Source organism: Hypomesus nipponensis, chromosome 16 (genome assembly GCF_054491055.1).
Source record: "Hypomesus nipponensis isolate SF chromosome 16, ASM5449105v1, whole genome shotgun sequence".
NCBI lineage: Eukaryota > Metazoa > Chordata > Actinopteri > Osmeriformes > Osmeridae > Hypomesus > Hypomesus nipponensis.
This window is the reverse complement of record NC_140376.1, coordinates 8,966,495-8,990,488: the sequence shown is the minus strand read 5'-3', so window position 1 is coordinate 8,990,488 and position 23,994 is coordinate 8,966,495. Positions and strand designations below refer to the sequence as shown.

Sequence of the window (23,994 nt, the reverse complement as noted above, 5' to 3'; positions counted from 1 at the left end):
GACTCACTATATCAGTAGATTCAATCCCTTTGTTGTTTAAAATGAGAAACTTGACTGGATGTCAGAAGTCTAACTGAAAGCATATCACCTTTTTAGCGGGTAGAGCCAATCATTATTTTGTACGTTTTTCTTTTGATACCCAATTTTAGTCCCCTTCTCAATGTCCTTCTCCAAAGACCTCTGTAAAAATGACTGACTTAATAACCTCCCTTTGTTGTTTTAAAATCCTAGACAGAACATCAAGGCTGGAGTCCCTGAAGGTTTTGTCAGAAAAACCTCTGGTGGGGTTTCCTCTAACAAAAGTGCAACAGCAGTCCTTTCAATACAGCTGTCACCTGCTCATAGGTTTGTACTTGTGATTTGCTCCTAATCCACCTGCCTGCTCAGTAAAAGGTAAAAGACCAAACGTGTTGAAATCCTTTGACACATAGACCATGGAAGGGCTTATCATGTAGTTTATGCTCACCTTGCAGGTAACATGCAGTATACAGCCAAGTGAGGGCAAAGACAGAAAAAGGGGGTCGTAGTTGCGGGCCCACTGTCAAATCCTGCTGTCTGCAAATCATTTCTGACAGGAAGTTACTGTTTTAGCAGGTTATTTAGTACAGTTGGCTGTTTGAGTGGTAATTTGAGGTTGATTAGCATTAGTTTCTCATTAACATTTGCATTGACCAGAGGCAGGGGGAAAATGAAATTAGTGTTGATAAGGTTTACTAGTCCTTCCTCCCCTACCCCCTGAAGATCAACAGCACTTTCAAAAGCAACACAAACAGCCGATGAGCGACAGCTTGTTGATACACTGAGGAAACCTGAGGTGCATAGTCCCTTGTGTGATCTTACAAAATGAGTCTTTAAATTACATACACATCTTTTACAGTCATTTGTGGTAATTGAAGCGCAAGAGCAAAGCTTCCTAGTTGAAATCCACCCCTGGGGGCATTAAACAGCAGGTGGTTCAACTTTAGCCCAGATTCATCCCCAATGACCTAATTGTTACCAGAAAAGCTTTCTAAATGGATCAAGTTGTTCCCCTTTTTCCCCAAACAGATTCATTATGACCACCAGGTACAACTGCTCTTTCGTCACGTTGGAAAACAACACTTGGCGCTGCCCGGAGGAAGTGAGCTGCGCCAACTTGACCTTTGACCTGAATGGCAGCATGGATCTGGGGGACGCGTGCCTGACCCTGGAGGAGTACCTGGAGAAGCTCCTGGGCCCTCGTCGCTCCGCTCTCTTCCTCCCCGTCTGCCTCACGTACCTCGTGATCTTCCTGGTGGGTGCCGTGGGAAACGTCCTCACCTGCACCGTCATCGCGCGCAACAAGGTGATGTGGACCCCGACGAACTACTACCTGTTCAGCCTGGCCGTGTCCGACCTGCTGGTGCTGCTGCTGGGAATGCCCCTGGAGCTGTACGAGATGTGGAAGAACTACCCCTTCATCCTGGGCGAGGGCGCCTGCCACTTTAAGACCTTCCTGTTCGAGATGGTCTGCTTCGCCTCCATCCTCAACGTCACGGCCCTGAGCGTGGAGCGCTACATTGCCGTGGTCCACCCCCTGCGCGCCAAGTACGTGGTGACGCGCACCCACGCCAAACGCGTCATTCTGACCGTGTGGGGCGTGTCGGTACTGTGTGCCATCCCCAACACCAGCCTTCACGGCATCAAAACCCTGGACCCCCACCCGGGACATCCCGACGGAGTGATCGCCGAGTCGGCCATCTGCATGCTTGTGAAGCCAAAGTGGATTTACAACCTGACCATTCAGGTGACCACACTGCTGTTCTTTGCACTGCCCATGCTGACCATCAGCACACTCTACCTTCTGATTGGCCTGCAGCTAAAACAAGAGAAGATGCTTCAGGCACTGGAGGCCAAGTCAGGTTTGGGGCAAGATGGCTACTGCAACGTCCGCAGCCAGCAGCAGAAAGCTCGACGTCGACAGGTCACAAAGATGCTGTGTGAGTGTTGCACCTTCACGTCTCTGTCTCCCCAGTACCTCAGTGTATACTTTAGCTCCATTTTTTATGATTTTTATCCATGAGGGTCCAAACATGTCTCTTATTATTGCTTTTCTCAGAGGAATATTGAGTTTATGGGGTCTCTCCAGTGGGTCTGTGTGCCTTAGGGTTTTATTTAAACGTATGTCTGAGATCTCTTGGCTCCTCCAGAAGTCAGTTACTATTTGGGTTTGGTTTATGGAAAATCTGGAAAAACCTGTATTTCACATCAGTCATGGCTGAGTTAAAAATTCATTCTCAGCTTTAGGTACAGTAATTAGCTACTAAAGTAACCTTCTCTGAGATGTTTGATCAGCTCATTACCTTAATTAAATGATAAAAAATGAAATGCGGGTAAACAGTAGGTTTTGAACTGAATTAGCTGGCAAAGCTCCTTTATAAAACTTGTGTTTCATGCAGTTCTTTCATAAAATGTAGGCTAAGAGGCCATTCATTGAAAACACCATAAAGTCTTCGTCTTTGCCTAAGAATTTCCTTTGGTGTGGCTTTAAAGCGTACTGTCTGTTCTTCAAATGATGATATCTCCATTGAAGATTAGATGGAAAGGTACTGATCTAGCTGATCAATTAACTAATTTAGCTGTATCTGTTGACAAGACATTACACTGAATGTGATTTTAGCTAGCCAATAACACACAACACATTTTTACATGTTGTTGTGCTGTTGATGGTTGACTCAAGTCACCATGAAAGGATCAGGTTATTGCTCATGTGTTTCACATAATCTTTTTCCGTTTAGCTACTTAAAAAATAAATGGTTTTAGGAATGTCAATTTGTGTAATGGATGAATAGGTCAATACAGATTGTAGATGTAGTGCAGAAGATAGACTTTTGATGCACAAAACCACGTATTGATATTCATAATATCCTTCCCCTTTGAACATGATTCCTGCTCTCTCTCGTGCTTAGTGCCAAGTCATTCTCAGGGGAGTCAAAAACTGTTTTTGCATGGACTCCGACAGCCTTTAGCTACTATGAGGGGAATCAGCCATCTTTTAGATTTAAAAAACTTCTGAAGGATCTGGTTAAGGGCCCACAAGTGCAAAATCATTGTAATGCACAATGACAGAGGTGGGACTCTGAAAAGTAAAGCCCTTGAAGGAGCTATTCCAGGGAAGACTGATAATATTTCTAAGTATATTTGATGAACATATCTCATCCAAACCAAGTATTTTTTTACTGCAAAGACTGAAAAACTATAGGCTATGGGCTGTTTGGCTTTCGAAATATCACCAAATGCTCTATAGGGAAATTTGTGGAGCAGAGCAAATAAGTCTGTAATTTTGTAACTGATAGTTTTATCTGTCTGTATCCCTCATGGCTTCCAGACTCCTTACTAGATAATTCATGACTGGAATCCAATAAAAGGGCACCCTCTTATAAATATCCAGAGATGTTCACAGAAGTCTAAAGTCACATACCACACAGTCAGTAGTCTGTGATGTGCAGAATGCTGGTTTTCAACGAGAACAACATCTCTACGGATATCCTCTCCAAACTCCAAGAGGCTTTTGTTAGGATGTACTGTAATCTACGTTTCCACAAACGATATATCATGGATGGATACTCTTTCTAAATAATGTTATATATTGAGATTCTGACAAGCATACTGGTGGTTCACACCTGTCTATACATTGAGTCAACAACAAAAAATGTATTTTAGAAAATATATTCTACATATATGAATTGTTATATTATTATTGAATTACATTTCTAACTGTTTGTGTCCTTGTTTTGTTGCTATTTTTAGCATCAAACTAAAAAATAGACATAGAGTTAGATATTACATCTGTCTGTAATGATTGAAGTAGTATGTTTAGAATGACATTTGTCCTAAGTTACTCCCTTCTCTGCCTCCAGTGTCTTCTTGTGCCATCTTCATATTCAACACATCCACCTACTTGACTCCTTCATTATCACACTGAATGTATTCAACTTTGCATCTGTTCCAACACATCAATGTCAGAATTGTGTTTCTGCTGATTCTGGATTAGAAACTTGTAGATGAGACAAAAGGGACTGTTTTTTCTTTCTCACACTTGTTTTGCTACTGAATTATATGACAATTATGAAGGAGATGAAACCGGTGCAATGATTTGATTGTCATACGTTATTTTAGGCTATAGAAATTACACGTTCCTGGGCTCAAATAATTATTAATTACAAGGCAAACATGTTATTGAATGAAGGTTTACATCTTACCTACTCTATCCTGATTATTGGAAACCGGAGAGAGAAACAGAGAAAGAGAAAGAAGCCATGAGCAAGACTTCACTGGCAACTCCAGTCTAGAATATAAGTGGGGGCAAGGTTTCTCCCAGCCTACATTCTCAACTAAAAGGTTCATTGAGGCAGCAATCTCATTTGGCGACATAAATGTGATATAAAAAGGTAGTGTCATGTACAAAATTTGAGGGATGCCTTTGGAAATCTTCCAAAAACAAAGCATTTTATATTTAGATCGCCATAGTACGCTGTCTTGCTTATTAACTTTGATCCTGCCTTCGCCTCCCCCTCACTCTCTCTGCCCCCCACAGTTGTTCTGGTGGTGGTGTTCGGGATATGCTGGGCTCCATTCCACACCGACAGGCTCATGTGGAGCTTCATCAGTGACGAGAACAGCGGCCACCTGGAGGTCTTTCAGTACGTCCACATCCTCTCGGGTGTGTTCTTTTACCTCAGCTCTGCCGTCAACCCCGTCCTCTACAACCTCATGTCCACCCGCTTCAGGGAGATGTTCAAGGAGGTCATGTGTCACCGGACGCACCACGCGCCTCCAAGGAAATACTCTCTGAGCGTCACACGGGTGACGCTGCGCAGTACCCTCAGCGATGCACTGCCTGCCAATGGTCCCGCCGTGGTCCACGAAGAGGTGTGTGGCGTCTACAGCAACAAAGAGGACGAGACAACATTTGCGTGACAGAATGCCTGAGGAGTGTTATGAGATCCAGGGGCGATGGAGGATGGCTCGGATCTAGTGTGAAGGGATGGCATTTAGATGGTGAAGATCTTGGGGCCGTGGGCTTCGACCTAGTCAGCGTATCACACGGGTTTATGGGGGAGGAGTTAAACTGTGACTTTGAACAACAAACACGATGAAAGAGTACAGTACAAGTGTAGGCCACGGTCAGGCCTCCTCAATGATGATATCAGATTCATCAATGTCATGATCTCTCGGAAGAGGACAAACAGTTGATTTCAAACGTTTGAATTTCAATGTGTGGCGGACACAGTAGGAGACAAAATTCATAAAAACATCAATTCAGATAGCGGTGGTGTCACTTTTAAATGTGTCAAACATATCACATCTATTTTGAATAATGGTATGGTATCTTGTGGTTCATCGTACTGTGAAACGAGAGTGTTGTGAATGTCCTCGTTGACACTTGTAAATTACCTCTGGCTATTTTGACAAACTGATGATTTGACATATTGAAATTTAAGTTACAGTTATTATTATGTTCTGTGCTGATTACATACTCCACAATAATTATAGAAAGTAGAATGTGACAGCAAGGAACGCCTGCAATTTTCCAAGATTGGTTGGACATTCACAAAGAAAGAGTGTTTATGAGGGGAACTGGGTTTCAACTGCAATACAATTATGTTGATGTTTAGTTTGGCTATTTGTTCCATTATTTGAAAAACTCTATTAATCTAAAAGTCCTATCCACTTTGTCCTGTTTCTGTCCATTTCAATTGAATTGTTCCAACTTTTATTTTACCAAGCAAATAAATTATACACATTCTTATTTACAAAAATGGCTTGGCAAGAGACAAAAAGCCTACTGGGATACTTATATTCATGTTAGTTTAATAATTAGCCTCTGACGATAAAGAAATAATTAATTATGAATTGCTTGATATCAGTAAAGTCTATTGAAGCGGAATAAAACAGTATCTAATTGAAAAATCCATGTATTGTCAAACTGTGCATGGCAACTGACATAATCATAGCCACTAAAATAAAAAATAAAAAATTAACATCAGGACAGGACATTTAAACATCACTTCATTTCCCAGTAAGGTTATATTCAAGTTAGTACACAATGAAGTAAGCTAAAACATGAAGCATACATTGTGAAAAACCAAACAAGTGCCAAAGGGAAGACCCACAAGAGCATGCAGTTATACAAGTTACAAATTAAACAACATGATAATATTCAAGTAATATACTGTATTATATTCCTGCAAGTTAAGTATGTAATTTTATTATGCATTTGAATACTGTAGTCCTAAGCATTGATTGTATCCTATCTTTAGGAAATGTTTTGGTCACTTGTTTTTATTGAATAGAGCCATGGGCAAGAAGGACCGATTACCTCACTACATTAACCAGAATCAGGGTTTTAATCGCCATGAAAATTTGCACAAACAATGAATTTACTTTGGCAGGAAGGTGCATACATTAAACATATAGGAATCTTAAAAACTTAAATATTGGGTCTAACTATACTAAAGGTACATAGTCCAGCAAATACTAAGGGGATTTAGAATTAAAATAAAATATACAATAAACTATAAAGTAGACATAATTTACAAAAAAAATACAAAAAATACTAATATTACAAAAAATAAAAATAGTACAAAAGATACAAATTGTGTAATATAGTGCAAATTGCAATGTGTTTAAAGTCATTAAAGTCAGTGTGAGTCCTTGGCCTTGTTGAAGAGGCCAGCAGCAGATGGGAAGTAATTGTTTGTGTGGCGTGTGGTATTGGTCCTGATGGACCGCAGCCTTCTGATGGAGGGGAGTGGCTGAAAACAGAGTGTGTCCAGGGTGGGAGGAGTCAGCCACAATCTTCCTCGCTCGCCTCAGGGTCCTCGAGGTGTGCAGGTCCTCTAGGGTAGGCAGGTATCACCTTCTCAGCAGTGCGGATGATACGGTACAGTCTGCGCTTGTCGTTGGCAGCAGCGTATCAGATGGTGATGGAGGAGGTGAGGATGGACTCAATGATGGCTGTGTAAAAGGGCACCATTATTGTCTTTGGCAGGTTGAATTTCTTCGGCTGCCATAGGAAGTACATCCTCTGTTGTGCTTTCTTGTTGAGGGAGCTGATGTTCAGTTCCCACTTGAGGTCCTGGGAGAGGATGGTGCCCAGGAAGTGGAAAGACTCCACAGTGTTGACTGGGGAGTCACACAGGGTGATGGGGGTGAGTGGGGCTGTATTCTTCCTTAAGAGTCTGCAACCATCTCCACTGAGTCAGGATGATAGTGGAGGACTTTAGAAAGGGTGGCACATGGCATGTCTCCAGGGAGGTGTTGAAGATGTGAGTGAACACCAGAGACAGCTGGTCAGCGCAGTGCTTGAGGGTGGCAGGGGAGACAGCGTCCGGCCCAGCTGCTTTGCGGGGGTTCTGCCTCTTGAAAGGTCTGTTAACTTCTTCCGCCTGAATGGAGAGAGTCATCTCTGTGTTGATGGGGGGGGGGGGGAGGAAGGAATAGTTCAGGACAGTCCAATTGTCTGTCAAATCTGCAGTAGAACTCGTTCAGGTTGTTGGCCAGAGTTGTAAGTCGGGTGGGGGGCCTTGGGCTTGAAGTTGTTAATCTGTCTGTCCTCTCCAGACAGAAGCAGAGTCTTTGGCAGAGAATTGGTGTTTTAGTATCTCTGAGTACAGTTGTTTAGCCTCTCTCACCGCCTTGCTAAACCTGTTCTTTGACTCCTTGAATCTTTCCCTGTCCCCATTCCTAAAGACGGCCTCTTTGTCCAGTCACAGCCTTCTGAGTTTATCTGTAAACCACATTTAACTCTCTTCAACCAACCAAACAATGCAGTAACCTACAGGAAACAATATTTTTTCTCAAAGGAAGGTCAATTTGGGTAACAAACCCAACACTAAAAGCACAGGGCATTGCACTTTTTGAACAGTAAATGACAAGAATCATACACATATTCTCTCGCTGGAGGCTTGATGGGTTGAGTACATCACATATCCCGAACTAACTCTGGTGATGTGTCTTTAAAAAGCAGAACACGGAACAACATTACTAACTGCTCACCGAACCACTCTGCACTTGGAAGGCGGTGGATGAACTAGTGAAGTGTAAATCTGTAATTTGCTCTCCAGCATTGTCTCACGACCTTCGACACAGGACCCAACACTCTATGATGACTGGTTGCCAGAAAGTCACACATCATTGCTTGGCTTCTCTTCTAAATCAGGAAATGTTATTGTGCTTTTTTTACAGTCTAACATGCTACTGTAGCTCTAAAGACTGAGCTGGACTAATCGGCAAAGCAAAGCTTTAGACTCTCCCAAGAATGAACCAACTGAATGTCCTAAAAACATGTTATTATATGTTTGTGCTTGTAAACTAATCAAGTGTATGATTGTTTGGGGCCAAAGCGCTATCCTTCTGGTTTTGTCCCCCAGTATTGCTAAGCTTAACAACACACTGGATTTGTGACTGTTGTGTACTGTATCCCGTGGAAACATGCTGGTGTGCCACTATGCAGCTGCAAGAAAAAATTGCATACCGTAGTTGTTAAGCTGTGCTAAAACCTTACTTTTGAGGTTTTGACTAGTATCCTTTTCCCAATCATGTCTATGTGAGATTTAAAAAAAAGAATGAACATCATTTTTTCCACAATTTCAAAGATAATTTAATATTCCGTTCAAAGATAATTCATACTTAAGTGGTACTCCTTAAAGTTACATCCCATCCACACGAGATGCCCCTTTGTCATTAAGATAAGCAAAAAGCCATCATCTGCAACATCAATGTCCAAGTTAGTGAGTCTAAACAATGCAGAGTTGAATCAATCTTTTTTTTTAGTCTTTTATTATCTCCCTGAGCAAGTAATTTCCCCTAGTGCACTTTGAAAAAATAACAATGGCCCAGTCAATAACGTCGATGGACATTTCTACCCCTCCATAGACAATAGGTCAACATTCAGCATACTGTTGGGAAATCTTTTTCATTTATTTAAATTTTTTATTTAAGCTAATAATACCTACTTCATTATTTACAGTGCAATGTGTAAGTATTCAAATATTTATCATATTCCAGTGAATGCATTTTTATATGTGAAAAACAAACTTTAACCAGATTGTGTGAGCCCACTGTAAGACACAACATTTTGTCAATTGTGATTTCTGTAATAAATGCTTTGATGTCTGAATTGATTATTATTTCAATTTTCATCTTCCATAACACAGTTCTTAAAGCATACACAATCAAAAGGCCAAACACTTAATTTGACATTCTTGGATTCTAAATGTTTTTCATGTATACAACCTGCTGCGTTATAAAAAAAAAAAAATTCAGACAGTTCGCAAAGGCACAGAGAGAGGATTTTTTTTTAGGGGGGGGGGGGGACTCACACGTTCAATGTTTCAAATTTAAGTACACTCATTTGACCAAGGTCAATGATAAATACATCCCTGAGGCATCCTGATCGACGGAGACAACAAAAGATTTGAGGGAGGTTTGCCACCCACAAAAGGACCGTTGTGTGACGTAGCTTGAAGACCAAATTAACAGACCCCCTGCTCTAACAGTAGTGTATCTCCACATGATGTGGCTGCCTCACTGACTCATCCCCCCACATAGCTCTTCAGGCCACATTGTGACTCAGACGGTCTGATCTTTGGTGGGAGTCTGTTCTGCCTGATTGCTTGGAGCCGGAGTACGTTCATATAAAAGAGCAGAGTGAGAGAAATTCTTTCGGCATATCATGCTGCGAGTTCAACTCTGATCAACTAGAAAAAAATCAGTTTAGCTTCTCGGGAAAAAGGTGTTTTAGGTTGACATTTGTGGTACTATGGATGCGGCCAAAATTATGAATATATCAATATATGAGTCAGTTAACATTTAATGTCCACAGTAAAGTATATAGTTTATCTATAGTTGTGGGCCTCTTCACAACGTTTTGAGCAGTTTGAGCAGCTCCGGTCATTACCTGAAATAATGTTAATAATTTTGATATTTTCCTTCTAAACTGGGATAGTAAGACAGATTCCATTTTTTCCTGAATATGATAACTAACAGCAGAGATTTCAAGTGTAAAACAAAAAAAGGTATGTTACAGAATGATGCTATTCATCTTTCAGCACGTTCACCTCTGTCTCTTTCACTGTCTTCAGGTTTGAATTAGTACACAGTGACAACAACCTTTACTCTACCAAAGGTTATACCTTTGAATGGTGATGGTGTCAAAAAAAGGACTGCACATAAATAAAGGACTTGTATTTGCAGCTTCTCAAAGAAGTGGACGAGAGTGTACACCATCACTGTTTGACTTAATGAATGACTGAGATTTGCCAAGTTCTCGTTTTATATTATGAACATTTAATGTACAAAGGACCAGAATGTTAGTTATTTATTACAGTGGATGTATATCAGCAATGAGTTATTGAAATCACCATTACAGAATTATTTTAGACATAGATTTTGGTCCCGGGCTTTGGTATTCAGGTATTCATGCAGAAAATATTGTGTTTACAAACAACAATGCCTATTATAAAAATAAAATTATAACAACTATGTGCAGGCATCTGAATGAAAGACATAATAACTGTATTTGTATAGCTTTAAAACAGTCACAGGTATCATACCTTCAATTTGTATATAGTTGAAATCTTTCTTGAACGGAATCATGTAGTGCTCTTTATATTTTCCGCCCGCAAATGGAACAACTAAATCAGATCAGCACCGTGTCAAGAGTGGTATTACTTTAACAGACCGCATATGTTTCCTCCTTAAACAGTAGTGGGAGAGAGAAACAATGTTTTCATTTGCACATGAATATTTCACAAGCAGCTTGTCAAACTCACATAAAAGCTCAATTGAGGTTGCGCGGCTGAAACTATATGTGTATTTGAAACGCATGCTTCACCTCATTCAAATGTCTCATCAGGGTTTTCCTCTTGGAGCTATAGTTACATTACCGGCTTTTGTCTTCAAAGGCTCAAAGGTTTGGTCATGTGAGACACATCCAAATTGCACTACTTTTAAATCACAAACTATACCCATGCATACCCAATCATCCTCATTCTTCAGTCTATGAGCAGCACTGATGAATGGACACCAGAGCATCTCAATGGATCAAAGTGTACTCTTGATCTTCCTAACCCCGCACCCTTTATACATTATTTGAGGCATCTCTCTCATTAAAGCCTCGTGGAAGAAAAGAAAGACGTCCATTTTACACCAAGGCCTGGGACAGGCATTCAACTTTTTTGTTGTGTTGTAAAAAGTGGGTATTACAGCAACACAGTCTTTAATAAAGGCTCTTCAGACTATATGATCAGCATGATTATTATCTGTCACCAAGTGGCACAGATTACAGCCATGAGAGCCAATCTTAAATTAATTCTCCTCCTCACAACACCTCTAAGCCTTAGTGCCTCAGATTAAAAAGTGTGGTCTCATGAAGGCAGAGACACCATTTTAAATGAGGTCTGTGACACAAAGACAGACATAAAGCACCAAATGAGGTCCATCTGGGAAATCGATGGCCGAGAAGAAGACACACACAGAAACTATGGCAAGGACATCTTTGAAAAAAAGAACACATCTATTGTTCTATCCAATACAGCTAAATAGCCCCATATCTACTGGTAGTGACACTATTACTCAGACAGTTAATGGCTTCATATAACATTTTTAAATAATTGCATGCAATGTAATAATACTTATAGTGCTGTAGGTGACTGTGCTATACAGTAGGTGTCTGCCGATTAATCACAACGAAAATAGAGCCTATAGATTTTCATAGAACTATTGCACAGTTGGGAAAATAGGAAAGTCTAGACCATTGGTGATTTATTTGTCAGCCTCCCCTACAGACACAAACGCAGACCCACACACAAACACATTGAAGCCACTTCTCTCCAACCCGAGGGAACCTGCATCGGCGACCAACAGGGCAATTGTACCTGAGTGGATTGTGTTCCTTTGTGCTCGCCATTGAAGTAATGCTGATGAAGTCAGTTTGTGTAGCAATGAGCCTGGGGGGGGGGGGGGGGGGGGGGGGAACCAATCCACGGTTGGTTCACTGTCTTCCATTTCCCAGAAGTTCCTTTTAAAACATCATTATTATTCTAGGCAGTTCCGCCTGCCTTTTCTCGCTTTTCAAATTGTGACGAGAAGAAATGTTTCTACCTAACAAATGGGCTACAAACAAGAATGGATGGCCAGAATTCCCTGTAAAACTTGCTTCTCTAAGTGCTTGAACTCAAACTCAACTCGACATCTGCCGGCATTCATCTATGCAGCGACTAGCCGATAACAGATAACCCTGTATAATATGCAGTGTTTGATCACATGGCTCGATCTTGCTGCTGGCCTAAACTGTTGTCATTTTAGAATGAATCTGGGGATTTTTCTGACTTCCTCATACAGCTGAGAGGGAGGGAAAGGTGAGGAAAATGTAGTGATGACACCAATGGGTTATACACGGATGTACAAGCATTCCTCATAACCTTTTTGAGGGTGCGTTTTTTCATGATGTATGACAATGTAGCAGCGTACCTTAAGCACTTGCTGTGTGGAAGAGATAAAACTGAGATTACAAATCCAATTTCCTCCCTTCAGAGAATGAAGTACCAACCTGTGTCTGAGATGGTTCAAGAAAAGGTGCTGTGTGCAGCTGTATTGTGTCTTTTTTTCTTTAAGCATTCACTTGCTGTTTTAGCCAAAGGGATGACATCAAGGAGCGGAATAGGGGCTGTAAATGTCATCTGGAGTACTGCTACCAGTACACGGATATTTGTCCTCAGTCTTACAGTTACTCCCGCTAGCCGAATGGGACTATGATTTCCCTTTGGTCGGTTCATCCATTTCAAATAAGGTTACACAAAGGTCACATGAGCTAGAAGAAATCTGTTCAATGGATCTCTGTAAACAGAAGAACGAAAGCAAACAAGAAGAATGGACATACATGCACCATGTCACGATGGTCACATGGTGCAAAGAGATGGACACAGGGCCGTTCCTTCCTCTTGTGGATTCCTGGAGAAGACACACAACACTCGGAAGACAATTGCTTCTCCAGAAAGTAAGTACATTTCGCTTTAGGAGGTCATTATACAAACTGCATACATGTACAGTGTGTATTTGTAACTGAAATGGTTAAACTCACTCCTCTGTAGAAATACCACCCACCCATGTAGGTGTAGTGTGATACTGAGGAGCAATTTGATGACATCTGTGAGATATTACATACAATTTAGCATAAACCATGACTTGGCTTGTACTCTGTAGTTGTATTATTCTAAATCCAACAACAATAACAATCATTTAGTATACTATTTTGCTTGTACCAGAAATATAATGTTTTCCTATTTAAAACCTGTGATTTAAATCATTAAAGAAAATACGGAATGAAGAAGCTTACAATGACTCTTCTGCAGACATTATGGAGCACAACATCTTATGTCACACTCATGAACTATAAATACAACTCACGTAGAAGGAGCTGGAGTATATAAAATATAAATGCATTCGTTGCCATGGTGAGCGGCAGTGAACCATGGAGACCTGGATCCCGCAATAAAAGGCATGATTATATGGTTTCCTGACATTTCCAGTCATGTACAAAAAGGAACCAATAACTGTACATAACTGTCACAATATCACATCATATTTTTAGATGCTAGTTTGACAGGGTATTTGTCTTAATCCGGTGTGTTTGCAAAGTTCCCAAATGCTGCTGAACTTTTTGGAGAATCCATCGGCTGCATGCTAAACATGAGCACACTGGCTCCCAACTGTTTTGTTTAGCATAGCTTCAGGTGCCTGAGTGACATAACAGTGTCCCAGTTTCTCTGTCTTTGAAGCTTTGGTTGAAGGACACTGAAGGACAAATGAACTGTTAAGATTCACGATATACAATCACCAACTGAGTTGAGTTTAGTCTATGAAGTTAGGTTAGCTTTCTACTGATAAAAAGAGACATTGAAAGTAACGTGAAATACGATCGGATTTTCACTGGTTCAACTGGCTCAGGGAAATTAGAATGGTTTAAGGATAGGGAGAATTTCTCAGTAAAACCCAATATTCAGAAAATGTGTAGGGTGCTTGAGAACACAAAATATTTAGTCTGTGTTTCAATTAACCTCTTCCAACACACAACACATACAAGGTTGTGTGTGCTCCGACCAAAATTGAAAACAAAAGCTGAAGATACATTTGATACAAATCTTAGCTTCAAGACTCTCTGACAGTTTAACAAAACACAACTCTGTTTAAACCCTCAATAAATCAACTTTTTAAATAGAATGAGGGGCTCACATGAAATACCTAAGTTCCCTAGGTTAGGCGCAGACATATCTGACTCTATCAATACCCTGCCACCGCAGGGTCGACGAGGGCCTCCACGCCATTGACCTCGGTCAGCACGGCCAGCATGGAGAGCTGAGAAGGAGAAGAGGACACGGGAGCGTTGGAAGCAACTTTACCTTTGATCCTGCCTCCCCCCACCCCCACTCAATTTGAAAGGGTAAGGGCTTGGGACAATGTGTGCCCACACCCCCCACCCCATCCCCAAGACAGCATTGCTCGATGGGATGGGAATATGTTGTTACCCTTTTTTATCACCCTGGATTGTGATTAGATGACAATTGGGAAAATTCGAGGCATTTTACAGCAACGGGGCTACATTGCGATGCATCCATTGTAAACATTAGCGCATGGTGCCGCCTCTCTCCTCCCCATTAGCATTTAAAGCTACAGCCACCAAAACAGCGCGGCTTGAGGAAAACTCATTGTGGGACTGCTCGTATTGGCTGTAATTATGCACCAAGGCTGAATTTCGGGAAAGACACTTCAGATACAATATTAGGGGACCACTTAGGCCGATATAAAAGCATCTAAAAACAGCATATCATGTGACCAACAATATATTTCACAGTGAGTACAATCATTTTAAATCAGTTACAACTAACCAACAAGAGCAACAAGTCTCTCAATAAGTCAGTGTGATCCTTGAGGAAACTAACATCAGGTCCAGCAAATCATTCCTAAGTGCCGTTGTTCTCCCAGAACAAGTGCGTCTTGAGCTTTTTCTTGAAGGTGGGGAGACAGTCAGTGTATCTGATGGAGGTGGGGAGTTGATTCCACCATTGGGGGGCCAGACAGGAGAAGAGCTTCAGCGGTGGAACCACCAGACGGTTGTCAGAAGAAGACCGTAGGTGGCGGGTGGGGGTGTAAGGCTGGAGGAGAGACTTGATGTAGTCGGGTGGAGTCCCGTTCACCGCTCGGAAGGTCAGTGCCAGGGTCTTGAATCTGATATGGGCCGTGATGGGAAGCCAGTAGAGGGAGATGAGGAGCGGGATAACATGGGAGCGTCTGGGTAGATTAAAGACCAGGTGGGCCACTGAAGTGCAGTGTCAGTGATGCCCATGTCTGGCCAAGTCTGGCGAACAGGATCTGATGGTTAACCATATCAAATGCTGCAGAAAGGTCAGACAGAATGATGACGGACGACCTTGAAGCTGCTCTGGCAGACTGGAGGGCAGTGGTGACTGACAGGAGGGCAGTTTCTGTGGAGTGGCCAGTCTTGAAGACCGATTGGTTAGGGTCAAGCAGGTTGTTCTGAGAGAAAAGTTTGACAGTTGGTTAGATACAGAGCGTTCAATTGTTTTTCAAAAGAAAGGTAGTGGTGATACTGGTCTGTAGTTCTGGAGGACGGCTGGGTTAAGGGAGGGTTTTTTGAGTAGAGGGCTAACTCTGGCCTGTTTGAAGGCAGAGGGGAAAGTGCCGGAAGTAAGAGAAGAGTTAAGGACACAGAGAATATAAGTTATGATGGAGGGAGAGATGGTTTGAAAGAGAGGGGAGGGGACTGGACCAAGGGGACAGGAGGTGGGGCAATGAGAGAGAATGAGGTCAGAGATCTCTGCCTCTGAAAGGGGAGAGAAAGAGTTGAGCAAGTAGGTAAAAGTTTGTTGAGGAGGGTTTGATTTTGAAAGCTTTTAAGTGATTAATTGGATGCCCGATGTGTTTGTAACCCTGGTCCTTGTCCTAGACGTCTGTGGAGTAGGCCTAGGTAAGATACCCCAGGGTTTACATACACCCGTAGGTAACTCACTGTTATATACACTAGGATAAAAGCTAGCCGCTGTCACCCAGTGTATTGTACCAGTGAGGTAAATTGTATTAGCATGGATTGTGACAGGCAGGATTAGTGGTGTAGGGAAGTTCAGGGTCTTTTTTGTATGGTTGATTTGACAGACCGCTGGAACTCCCCTACTCCTAAACCCCTTTGCCTGTTGTCCTCCCTCCCTTTTAACCAAATATATGTATGTGTTGTACTATTAAATTCCTTGTGTTTGTGTATCGGTATTTTGGTTGTGGCAGACAATTATTGACATTACCTCACCATCCTTCCAGTTCCCTTAACCACTGTGTATAGCCGTGGGCAGTTGCGTACTCCTCCACTCCCTAACCATTGGAAGTCTCGTAACAGCAGGCCAGAGGTTAGAATCAAAGATGTGCCTACAAGGTAGGGCTACGCACCATTGTTCCATCTGGGGTAATCTGTAGGTAGATGAGTTAGTGCTTCTGTTTTGAGAATCTGTGTCCTTTGAGGGAGTGAACAGGGAGAGCAGGTTGAATTGTCCGTATACAGATAAGTGAGTGAACGGCCTGGGAGGAAGTGTGGGAAAAAATTAAGAGACAGAATTATGGAAGGCGGGGGATTTTCCTCATTTTGAATTTTGTGTTGAATTTTAAGTCTAGCGATTTGTCTTCCTGTATCCATTGCTGAATAAACCTTCAAGTTGCCTTGATATTGAAAGATATTCCACTTTGACTCTTTTTGACCCAAAATCCTTTTGATGAAAATATCCTACATAAATTAAACGAAACATTTACCAGAAGCTGATCTCCTCTGGACAAACGTTTGTCCAGTGGAAGCAATTAATATTAGCAGCCTCTGTGGACACTCATTGGTATATTAAGTAACATACATTGTGTCCTACAAACATCTGAAAACTGCCAGCTCTGCAAATTGTCAACTAACTCAAAGCTACTTCTCATCAGCCCTTAAAATGGCCGTTTCATTTACAGGTTTGGTTTTAATGTGCCCGGTAGGATGAGGTGAAAACAAATCAATTTTTTGATTTTTACCAAGTTGCATGAAATTAGTTTATAAAGTGTTCTTTTTAATCTTTAGTAAACTTGTGCACTGGGATTTTCAGGTCAGATCCAGGTTTAAGGTATCACAAGGTATCAAGTCCAAGTTTTTTATTTGTCAGGTACACAGAACAACACAAGGTCAGACTGGGCACTGAAATTCTTAAGACAAGACAATGCAAGCACCTGGCATAACATAACATATAAGTACACAGAACATAATTTACATCTATGCTGAGCTTAAATAAGTGAAACTTCCTAAATATACAGATAGCAATAAATATTTGACTATACTAACCCTGATACTAAAACTTCCTAAATTACAAATAACAATAAATAATACACTATACTAACCCTAAATGCACATAAAACTTATTTCAACCCAATAACCTATACTAACTTAAGTGGAGTACAGTACAATAGTGCAAAATTGCAGATCAGTGACTATGTCAATGACCATACAGGAGCCTGGTGGTGAGGTACAGTATTGCAATGTTACTGATAGTGCAACCAGTAGCTGAAAGTGACAGTGTATAAGTGACTAGTGTGCAGTAAATCAATGTCCATATCAGTATCCGTTCAGAAGCCTGATGGCCCTTAGGTAGAAACTGTTGTCCAGTCTGTGTGTGCGTGACCGGATGCTGCAGTAATGCCTGCCAGAAGGCAATGGGGTAAAGAGACTGAAGGATGGGTGGGAACAGTCTCTTAGAATCCTGCCGGCTTTCCTTAGGCAACATGTGTGGTAGGTGTCCTGTAGGGCTGGGAGCTTCCTGCCGATGATGAACTCAGCAGAACGGACCACACTTCGTAGGGTCTTGCGGTCCCTGTCTGTGCAGCTCCCATACCGCACTGTAATACAACCAGTCAGAATGCTCTCTATAGTGCATCTGTAAAAGTTAGTGAGGATGACTGAGTCCATACCAAACTTCTTCAGTCTCCTCAGGAAGAAGAGGCCCTTACGGGGCGATTTGACCACCTTGTCCGTGTGAACAGACCAGGTGAGGTCGTTGCTGATGTTCACCCCGAGGAACTTGAAGCAGCTGACCTTCTCCACTTCAGATCCATTGATGAGTAGGGGTGCATGCTCCTCCTCCTGCCGCCTCCTATAGTCCACAATTATCTCCTTGGTCTTGATGATGTTGAGAGAGAGGTTATTGTCCTGACACCAAGACATCAGGGTGTCAACCTCCTCTCTGTTTGACTCGTCACTGTCAGAGATGAGGCCCACGATGGTTGTGTCATCAGCAAACTTAACAAGGAGGTTGGAGCTGTGCGTTGCCGCACAGTCGTGAGAGGAGAACAGGAGAGGGCTGAGCACACAGCCCTGGGGGGTGCCTGTGTTGGTGATCAGATGAGTTGTGGTCACCGATTCTCACCACCTGTGGCCTCCCCGTCAGGAAGTGGAAGATCCACTTGCAGAGGGAGGTGCTTAGTCCCAGGTTCACAAGCTTGGAGACCAGTCTGGAGGGGATGATGGTGTTGAATGCTGAGCTGTATCACATGTCTTTACAAGTTCACTTTGAGGTCATGTAACAGAGGTCAGGATAGTTTTCTGTCAAGTAATATTAACTTTAAAATTCTGATATTTTTTGGGGTCTATCAGGGCCAGATAATTCTTCAATTTTAGCAGGCTATTGTTAAAGCGGATTATACCGTATATACCTAGTTCAATGTGTTCCCAAAGTTCTAAAATGACAAATCCCTTTCCAACAAAACAAATAAACAAAATGAGGCATAATGACATTAGGTTTGTTCCAGGAAATGAATGTAGATGAGGGTGACACTGTGGAACCAAAATAGACATGAGTGCCATGGGTGGTGAGTGACTGAAAAAGACCACTTTTGTTTTGCAGCAGGCAATGTTTAGCGTTGCACAAAGCCATACCTGTACCGTTTAGCTAAACCCTGATAATTATCAAAGGCCAGAAATAAAACTGCCACTAATCATTGCATTTGAATTATTCTGAAAACCTTTCAAACGTGTAGCTACTTGAGACAGATTGGTATCATGTGACTTAGAGAATAAGTGTTTGAGAATGTACATATTGGGGAGGTGTGCCATGAAAAGAGTTCTGCAGTCCTCTAGAGCTTTCATAATCAGTTAGCGGACATTGAACTACCTCAGACATGAGAGTCATGAATAGGCTTTTTCTGTTGCTAGCCTAAATGTTCAATGTCTGTGTCACAGATGATTGGTTGTCACTGATCATCGATTTGTACAAGATCCTCAAATGATTTCTTCATAGACAGGGAAAATACAATGAAGCCTTCGCACAACTGGCAAACAGGAACAGCAGGCACAAAATGTGACTCCGGGTTGAGATAAAAATCTACAAAAAGGTGACATGTTGGTGCACACAAACAGGCACACACAAACACATACACAACTCTTCAATGCATATTTATTTGGCTGTCAAAGGGTATAATATATGTATATAGATTGACTCAATAATTCCCAGTTGAATGAATCACTCAACAGTAATGACTTTAATCAACAATAATGACTATAATCAAACACTCCACTCAGTGGCTTGATAGAAAGCCACGCACATACTATAAAACGCTTATAAAATTTGTGTTAGAAAAATGGTATCTGAAGGATAGCAGATGTGTGAAATTGCTGTTTGGAAAACTGGTCACAGCTCCAACCATTACCATGAGGTTAAATGCATCTAATCAGGATTGGATATTGTTGGGGGAAATCTAAAACAGAAAAGGGAGGGAGAGATCCATTTTATTTATGCAGTTTTAGACAGCTGTAATTGCTATTCCTCTTTATGGGTATTTGGTGTCTGAGTTTTCAAACTTTTTCAATATGTTTACCATAATAGCGCTAGAGTTTATGCAATTATGTCAGCGATGGTTTAGCTAATTAGGCTAATCCGCCATCCCGATTAGAACAAGCAACACATGGCTCATTACCTTCATCCCGTTGGGAGTTCTTTCCCCATTGCATTTTGGTGTGATTGCAGAAATTAAGTGATAGCCCGTCTGCAATTATGATGCTACACAAATAGGTCTGACGAATTGAAAGGAGTTCACACTGACATTACTTGACATCCCTTGGAGAAGCAAATAACATGCCAACATAGGCATGCCTAATGCTTTAGCTTGAAGACAGGCTCTGCATCATTATCTTTGTTAATCATGGAGATAAACCTTAATGTGTTTTTATCATGTGACAAAAACTATAATTACAGGCTTGAACATTTTGCCATATTAGGGTGTGGAGAGAAATCATGTCACCAGTGTAGGGGACATGTGACTGAAAATACTGTCTCTTAGACACACATGGTCACTGAGCAAACAGATGCTGACAGAAAGAGTCAAGTAGAGAAACAGCTCCAGGGACCACGAAGAAGACAGGCGTTTTAGAGCTAGCGTTCATGCACTTCAGTCCAAATGATTTAAAATTGCAGTATTTCACCGTCATCTCCATAGTAGATGAATAAACGTTTCTGCAGCTCAACAAACCCCGAAAACAGATCGGTGACAAACGGAATACATATTCTATATTTGGCTTCCATACTTGGCCTGTCCCATGTTCCAATTCTATTGTACCATGTCTGTCTTTCTTTGTTGTTCTGACAGTCTTACAAATTGGCTGTGCCCCATGGGGCACAACTGTAGTTCGCTGGGTTCAAGCACTCCTTTTTGGAAAGCACAGTGTTGGGTAGTGGATCCAAGCTTGAGGGAAAAAGAGCATCTTTTTAAGAAAGCTCCTCTTTTAAACGTTTAGTCCTGGAGTCATTTTCTTTACTCTTGTGATGACCATAAGTGATGGCAGGATGCCATTATACATACTGAGAATTGCTCAATGTTATAATTAACTCATTCTACCATAGACAATAAGAAAAAAACTATATTTTGGGGAAGTTAAAATGCATAGAATGTGTTATACCTCTTCATAATAGTGGTTATCATGTTTGAGAACCTCTTGTTTCATAAAAGTACCCCAGCTGAAGTGTTAAACAGTGAGACAAAACTCCTCAAAGACATGCAGAATCATGCGTTTGCAACACATCCTTTATTCAGAATTTAAAATGATGTAAATGATTAAAAGAATCAATATATTGATATCATAATTTATTAACATCTTTTTTTTCGTTGCAATGCCATCAGGAACTTAAGAGAGGACATTTGAAGTAGTCAGAGAACATTGTAAGCGACATGTAGGATTTGAGTGCACATGAATAATGAATGTGACTAACTTCTAAACACTTCTCAAATAATTGTGCTTGTCTCTGCAGCCTTGGCTCTCCTTGTGACAATGATGGGACTGCCCACTACAGTCTATAGCTATTGTTGGGGCCAAAAATGGATTGATTATAGGTCATAAAGGCTGATATGTGGGGAGGTCTTAGTAGGGAAGAAGGCTGAGGTCTGGGTTGCATCATATGTTAACATCTCAGAGAAAGGCAGCACAAGTTTGAAACAACACATTCGGTTGGCACAGAATAGTGGGGAGACTAGGGGTGTTGCCAGAGTTCAGAAGGAGAAGAGGATGGGACAGCTGGGCTCCTTGTTTGGAGTTTCAGTGTCCTCCTCAACAGGAGGAAAGGGACATTGAGATGGGGTAGAGGGGACATGAAAGATAGGGAGCTCGTACACATGACGCATTATGGGGAACAAAGGGAACAAACTCGGGTACGATTATGGGGCATTATTGGGAAATAGGATTATTAAGGGAGGGGGATTTCCTCATTTCTGACTATATCATGTGCCAGGTTTTAGACGTCTTTATGCTTTTTATGTCTTCCTGTATAAACTGCTGCATTGGTGAATAAACCATCAAGTCATCTTGATTTTGAGAGATTCCATCTCCGACTCTTTTGACCAAAATCCTTCTGACGAAAATATCCTACCTATGCACACAAATGCATTGCTCAAGTTCTTAAAATAGGCCTACACCATGTCCTAGAAAAGAGCAAGTTCCGTATGTCTGAGACAACAACATCCCTGTCAATGTACCCTTATTTAAAGTTCAGTCACATTACCAGTGTCAGTGGTCAGACATATAGCCCAGAGCAGTGGTTAAAGAGCAAACTTCTGGTGATGTCCTTTTGTTCTTAGGTCCTCAGTAATAATAGCTGCCAAACGCAGCCGCCACACAGAATAGGCTGTCCTGTAGAAACAGACAAACAGAGAACATTAACAATGCACTTTCCCATTTTGAAAGGATGATATTACAGACACGGCCTAATAAGCTTACATTCATAAAAATGTCCTGAGCATAGTTATCTGTGTCAGCATCCCAGAAACACCTGGCAGCCATTCTGCAGAGCAAGCAAAGAGGAAGGGCCACAATACGTTTGTGCAATTTGACAACAGAGGGTTTTTGTGTTTTTTTAAACAGCAAATTGTTTTTGTACAGTAGAGAATATGTTGTGAAACTGAGAAGAAACACTTAAGCATTTAAATGCAGATCCTGAATCATACAGTATATTCTAGCTTTCCGTTTAAAAGACCACTAGATGTCATGCATAGTTCATGAAAGATGACAACTTTAGAAATAGAATCATCTTTCAGAATGTGGCAACCGAGGTTAGATAAGGTTGGGTAGAGTGACATGTAAAAAGAAAAATTGGCAAATATATATATATATATATATATATATATATATCGTAAGTAATATTATTGTATACTGGTGTTGTACACAGTAGACAAATTACATCCAAGCCCCACATAACTCACTTGACTCCTTCTCCTCGTTGCTCTCCAATAACCACTTGCACAACAAGCTTGTATCGGTCAAACCCCATCTCTGTTATTAAATACAGATAACATTTAGGAAACAAAAATTTGGGATTTGAAATGGTTTTGAGGGTGTGTGTGTGTATAGGTTTATGAGTTTATCCATTAAAAGATGCTCACTCTTTAGTTTGTCCTTGATACAGTCTGCCAAATTTCGAGACAAAAGTGGAACCTCTTCGGGATCATAATCCACACCAGATAGTTGTTCTTTCAGAATGTCTCGTATGCACTCCTTCACAACAGCTGGCTTGAACCTATGAGAAGCACATCTAGTTTAATACCTATATAACTTTTATCAATCAAGGGACAGGATTACCTTACAGATGCTGCCAAATTCGTTTTATAAACGATCGGTAGCGCTGGTTACATCGATCAAGATTATACATTTAGCTATCTAGCTAGCCACCTAATTAAATAGGTAGCTAAAGCTAGTAGTTAGCTGTACTAAGGTATATAGTGCTATACACATTACAACTACTAGTACCAGTACTGTACAGTTGTGTGACTGATACAGTACACAGCTAGCTACCAGTTGGCACAAACTACCATGTATTTAACCATCTTACTTGTGTTGATAATTTGGTCTTATGAGATATGTATTTCCTGCTGTATGCGATCCCTCCATTTAACTCATGTAGATACAAATATACAAAAAAAAAAACACAACACAGTAGTAGGCTAGGCTAAGTGATTAGCTTTTTAAACTGGCTGCTTTTTAGCTTGCGTGCTACAGTTACCATAACAACACCTTCCGAATCGCCAGACCAAGGAAAAATTAGCCAATCATGTTGAATTTTCTCAAGAGGAGACAAGACAAGAGGAGGGGCTGAAACCAGTGTTTGTTCAAGAGTCAAAATGTTGCATAAGGTTCTCAATGGGCATTAATACGTTCCAAGACATTTTACGACAGTGGCCTTGATTACAGCTGTGACACAAATCACAAACGTAATCGGTTGAAAAAAAGATCCTAAGTAACATGCATTGTATGGCACAATAACTCGTTGTAGTCTCTCTATTGGTGGTCTTCTTGTGAAACCTGAACTGATTTGAGGGAAGTTTGAGTGTACGCCACAGTATAGCTACTGTGTACGCCTACTATGTAACAGCAGGGGAAGCAGGAGGACCCCTGTCAACCACAAACCC

The 23,994-nt window shown here is 41.3% G+C and overlaps 2 protein-coding genes across 3 annotated transcripts; one reads left to right on the top strand and one right to left on the bottom strand.

Moving 5' to 3' along the window:
* The first annotated feature begins 1,054 nt into the window (after window positions 1–1,054).
* nmur1a (neuromedin U receptor 1a) lies at window positions 1,055–4,938 on the top strand. The gene is made up of 2 exons (XM_084676115.1): window positions 1,055–1,958; window positions 4,556–4,938. Exons 1-2 carry the CDS (start codon window positions 1,055–1,057, stop codon window positions 4,936–4,938), a joined length of 1,287 nt encoding a protein of 428 aa, XP_084532241.1.
* A 16,174-nt stretch (window positions 4,939–21,112) lies between these two features.
* On the bottom strand, window positions 21,113–23,614 carry dynlt2b (dynein light chain Tctex-type 2B). Of its 2 annotated transcripts, XR_014731490.1 has the most exons (6): window positions 23,418–23,614; window positions 22,972–23,105; window positions 22,792–22,861; window positions 22,310–22,373; window positions 22,095–22,222; window positions 21,113–21,962 (listed from the first exon to the last, which is right to left on the bottom strand). XR_014731490.1 is itself a non-coding variant. In XM_084676088.1 (5 exons), exons 1-5 carry the CDS (start codon window positions 23,474–23,476, stop codon window positions 22,175–22,177), a joined length of 375 nt encoding a protein of 124 aa, XP_084532214.1. In that variant the 5' UTR covers window positions 23,477–23,614; the 3' UTR covers window positions 21,115–22,174. The 2 variants fall into 2 exon arrangements, 1 of the variants encoding a protein (XP_084532214.1); XM_084676088.1 differs by having other exon boundaries at window positions 21,115–22,222.
* Between the last annotated feature and the right edge of the window lie 380 nt (window positions 23,615–23,994).